The sequence below is a fragment of the Chiloscyllium plagiosum genome, unplaced genomic scaffold (genome assembly GCF_037043375.1).
Source record: "Chiloscyllium plagiosum isolate Xiang-an unplaced genomic scaffold, Cpla_swu_hap1 HiC_scaffold_47, whole genome shotgun sequence".
NCBI lineage: Eukaryota > Metazoa > Chordata > Chondrichthyes > Orectolobiformes > Hemiscylliidae > Chiloscyllium > Chiloscyllium plagiosum.
This window is the reverse complement of record NW_028270185.1, coordinates 18,987,580-18,992,455: the sequence shown is the minus strand read 5'-3', so window position 1 is coordinate 18,992,455 and position 4,876 is coordinate 18,987,580. Positions and strand designations below refer to the sequence as shown.

The window sequence follows — 4,876 nt, the reverse complement described above, 5'->3', positions numbered from 1 at the left end:
AGGGTCAGTGTGGACTTGTTGGGCCGAAGGTCTGTTTCCACACTGTAAGGAATCTAATCTAAATAATGGAGCATATTTTTAAGGTGAGAGGAGAAAGGTTTAAAAAAGAGGCAATTTTTTATACATAGAGAGTGGTTTGTGTGTGGAATGAACTTCCAGAGGAAGTGGTGGATGCAGGTACAGTTACAACATTTAAAAGATTTTGAGGTAAGTACATGTACATGAATAAGAAATGTTTGGAGGGATATGGGCAAGGAACAAGTAGGTGGGACTAGTTTACTTTTGGGATTATGGTCAGCATGGGCTGGTTGGACTAAAAGATCTGTTTCCATGCAGTATGACCCTCTGATTCTGGGATGCATTTGAAGAGGAAAAATAATACATGTCTGTGGGGAATATGTGAGGTGATAGTGGGACTGAAATAGGTCGCACTTACAGAGAGCTGTCAAAGAAATGACAGGTTTTTGCATTGTAAACATTCCACAAGCCACAGCAAAGAAACAGAGATTTTCAGATCAAACTTGATGAGAATGGAATGTGAGAGCCATAACAGGGGATCTGAGGAGTATGAATGAAGGCAGTGAAGAGGAAAAATGGGCATTGCATGAGAGAGGATGCTGTGCAGATTCACCAGGATATTGCCTGTGCTGGAATGTTTCAACTATGAAGAGAGACTAGATAGGCTGGGGATGTTTTCCAGAGAGTAAAGACTAGAGAAAAGATCTGAGTGAAGGGTACAAAGTTGTGAGATGCATAGATAGAATCCCACCCCGCACCAACAAATAACAAGGGGGCACGGTTTTAAGGCAAGGAGGTTTAGAGATAATTTGAAGGACTTTTATTCACCCCGAGGATTGTAGATATTAGGATCTCACTGCCTAAATGAGTGGTAGGGGCAGGGGCCCTCAAGACACTGAGAAAATATTTAGATGAACACTTTTGAAACACCATAGCAAATGAGGCTACGGGCCAAGTGCTGGAAAATTGGATTCAAATAGTTGGATGCTTGTTGACTGGGTTGAAAAGTGTGGTGCTGGAAAAGGAGCGGTATGCTTGCCTGACCTGCTGTGCTTTTCTAGCGTCACACTTTTTCGACTGATATCCAGCATCTGCAGCCCTCACTTTATTCTGCTTGTTGACTGGCACAGCCACGATGGGCTGAAGGTCCACTTTCTGAGCTGTGGAAAACTCTTCACCGAAAAATATAAGTGCAGTGGGCTGAATGGCCTCTGTCTACCCCATGTACCATTGTACAGGGCACGAAGCGAGTACTGTCGGCGAACTGCTGGTACTTGAGCGGAGCACCCTCCGCGAATGAGGGTGGCGTGGGCGGGTGGGGTGGTAAGGGGAGAGAGAGGGGGTCTAATTATAGTTGTACAACTATTAATTGGCCAAGGGCGTCTCGGCTTTAAGGCAGTGGCGACGGCCGGGTGCCGCCAGGCGGGGTCTCCATGGAGACGGGAAGCGGGAGAAGCGCCGGCGGCGGCTGCTGGGCGACAGACACGGGGTTGAGGAGAGGCAGCGCTAGGCCGCAGCCTGGGCTTCGTATTGAGAGGCCGGCTCCGGGGAGGTGGGCGAGTGCTAGGAAGGACCGGCTCTCGCTGCTACTTGAGGCCGAGGCCCAGGCCTGAGGGGGTCCGGGGGGGGGGGTGGGGAGGAGAGGGCGGAGTCTCTGACTGGGATTTTCCCCCCGCCCCCCATCTCTCTGACAGCCCGAGCCCGGAGCCGAGTGTGGCCGGAGATTGCCGAGCGGGGAGCCGCTCACTCAGCCAGCGATACCGAGGAGCCGGAGCCGGAGCCGAGGCCTCAGGCCCAGGCCGCGGGAACAGTCACCTCCTCCGGCAGGATGGCGGCAAACATGTACCGGGTCGGAGGTGGGTACCGGGCAGCGCCGGGACTCGGACTCGGACTCGGGGTGGGGGGCGTGCTGGACAAACGGGGGAGAAAGAGTGAAGCCGGTGCCGGGGGAGCCGGCCTCTCCAGCCGGACCCGGCTCCGGCCCAAACCCCGCCGTCCCCAGGCTCCCGGCTGCGGCCCTCAGCTTTCAGCGGCGGCGGGATAGCAGCAGCTGGAGCCGCTCTGTGAGGGAGGCGATAGGGTCCCTCATAGCCCCGACAACCCCAAACCCCCGGCAATCTCTTCTCACCCCCCCCCCCCAAACCCCCGGCAATCTCTTCCCTCCCCCCAAACCCCCGGCAATCTCCGCCCCCTCTTCCCCCCCCCCACAAACCCCCGGCAATCTCTTCCCCCGCCCCCCCACCCAACCCCCGGCAATCCCTCCCCCCCCCCCCCCCCCCCAACCCCCGGCAATCCCTCCCCCCCCCCCCCCCCCCCCCGGCAATCCCTCCCCCCCCCCCCCCCCCCCCCCAACCCCCGGCAATCCCTCCCCCCCCCCCCCCCCCCCAACCCCCGGCAATCCCTCTCCCCCCCCCCCCCCAACCCCCGGCAATCCTTCCCCCCCCCCCCAACCCCCGGCAATCCCTCCCCCCCCCCCTCCCAACCCCCGGCAATCCCTCCCCCCCCCCCCCCAACCCCGGCAATCCCTCCCCCACCCGCCCCCCCCCACCCCCGGCAATCCCTCCCCCCCCCCCCTCCCAACCCCCGGCAATCCCTCCCCCCCCTCCCAACCCCCGGCAATCCCTCTCTCCCCCCCCCCCCCCCAACCCCCGGCAATCCCTCCCCCACCCCCCCCCCCACCCCCGGCAATCTCTCCCCCCCCCCCCCCCCCAACCCCCGGCAATCTCCCCCCCCCCCCTCCCCCCCCCCCCAACCCCCGGCAATCTCCCCCCCCAACCCCCGGCAATCCTCTTCCCCCCCCCCCCCCCCCCCCACAAACCCCCGGCAATCTCTTCCCCCCCCCCCACCCAACCCCCGGCAATCCCCCCCCCCCCCCTTCCAACCCCCGGCAATCTCCCCCCCCCCCCCCCCAACCCCCGGCAATCTCCCCTCCCCGCAACCCCCGGCAATCCCCCCCCCCCAACCCCCGGCAATCCCCCCCAACCCCCGGCAATCCCCCCCCCCCAACCCCCTGCAATCCCCCCCCCCAACCCCCGGCAATCCCCCCCCCCCCCAACCCCCGGCAATCCCCCCCCCCAACCCCCGGCAATCTCCCCCCCCCCCCCCCCCCCAACCCCCGGCAATCTCCCCCCCCCCCCCCCCCCCCCCAACCCCCGGCAATCTCACCCCCCCCCCCCCAAACCCCGGCAATCCCCCCCCCCCCAACCCCCGGCAATCCCCCCCCCCCAACCCCCGGCAATCCCCTCCCCCCCAACCCCCGGCAATCTCCCCCCCCCAACCCCCGGCAATCTCTCTCTCCTCCCCCCCCCGCCCCCCCAACCCCCGGCAATCTCTCTCCCTTCCCCAACCCCCGGCAACCCCCCCCCCCTTCCCCAACCCCCGGCAATCCCCCCCCCCCCCAACCCCTGGCAATCTCCCCCCCCCAACCCCCGGAAATCCCCCCCCCCCACCGGCAATCTCTCTCCCTCCCCCTCCCCCAACCCCCGGCAATCCCCCCCTTCCCCAACCCCCGGCAATCCCCCCAACCCCTGGCAATCTCTCTTCCCCCCCCCCCCCCCCCCCCCAAAACCCCCGGCAATCTCGCCCCCCCCAACCCCCGGCAATCTCTCACCCACCCCCAACCCCTGGCAATCTCCCCCCCCCGGCAATCTCTCCCAACCCCCGGCAATCCCCCCCTCCCCCAACCCCCGGCAATCTCCCCCCGGCAATCCCCCCAACCCCTGGCAATCTCTCTCTCCCCCCCCTCCCCCCCCCCCCCCCCCCAACCCCTGGCAATCTCTCTCCCCCCCCCCCCCACCCCCCCAACCCCCGGCAATCTCCACCCTCCCCGCCCCCGCCCCCCCGGCAATCTCCCCCTCACCCAACCCCCGGCAATTTCCCCCCCCCCCGGCAATCTCCACCCCCCAACCCCCGGCAATCTCCCACCCACCCCAACCCCCGGCAATCTCCCCCCCCCCCCCCCCAACAATCCCCCCAACCCGCGGCAATCTCTCCCCCCCCCCCCCCAACCCCCGGCGATCTCCCCCCGGCAATCTCGTCCCCCCACCCCCGGCAATCTCCCATCCCCGCAACCCCCGGTAATCTCTTCCCGCAACCCCCGGCAATCCCCCCCGGCAATCCCCCTCTCCCCCCCCCCCCCCCCAACAATCCCCCCAACCCCCGGCAATCTCCCCCCCCCCCCCCCCCCCCAACAATCCCCCCAACCCGCGGCAATCTCCCCCCCCCCCCCCCCCCCCCCAACCCCCGGCGATCTCCCCCCGGCAATCTCGTCCCCCCCACCCCCGGCAATCTCCCATCCCCGCAACCCCCGGTAATCTCTCCCCGCAACCCCCGGCAATCCCCCCCGGCAATCCCCCTCTCTCCCCCCCCCCCCCCCAACAATCCCCCCAAACCCCGGCAATCCCCCCCCCAACCCCCGGCAATCCCCCCCCCCAACCCCCCGGCAATGCCCCCCCCAACCCCCGGCAATCCCCCCCCCCAACCCCCGGCAATCCCCCCCCCAACCCCCGGCAATCCCCCCCCCCAACCCCCGGCAATCCCCCCCCCAACCCCCGGCAATCCCCCCCCCAACCCCCGGCAATCCCCCCCCCAACCCCCGGCAATCCCCCCCCCCCAACCCCCGGCAATCCCCCCCCCAACCCCCGGCAATCCCCCCCCCAACCCCCGGCAATCCCCCCCCCCAACCCCCGGCAATCCCCCCCCCCAACCCCCGGCAATCCCCCCCCCCCCAACCCCCGGCAATCCCCCCCCCAACCCCCGGCAATCCCCCCCCCCCAACCCCCGGCAATCCCCCCCCCCCAACCCCCGGCAATCCCCCCCCCCAACCCCCGGCAATCCCCCCCCCAACCCCCGGCAATCC

At 66.5% G+C, this 4,876-nt stretch overlaps 1 protein-coding gene across 4 annotated transcripts in view; it reads left to right on the top strand.

Annotated features, from left to right (window-relative positions):
• Positions 1 to 1,568: 1,568 nt before the first annotated feature.
• The window catches only part of LOC122542881 (metastasis-associated protein MTA1-like), a 118,509-nt gene continuing 115,201 nt past the window's right edge, over positions 1,569 to 4,876 (top strand). For 2 of the 4 annotated variants that reach the window (XM_087984043.1, XM_087984040.1), the window contains exon 1: positions 1,571 to 1,874. In XM_087984043.1, coding sequence (XP_087840169.1) covers positions 1,847 to 1,874 — 28 coding nt within the window. In that variant the 5' untranslated portion in view covers positions 1,571 to 1,846. Of the gene's footprint in view, positions 1,875 to 4,876 lie in introns of all 4 variants that reach the window. The other 2 variants (XM_087984041.1, XM_087984042.1) reach the window with 2 other exon arrangements.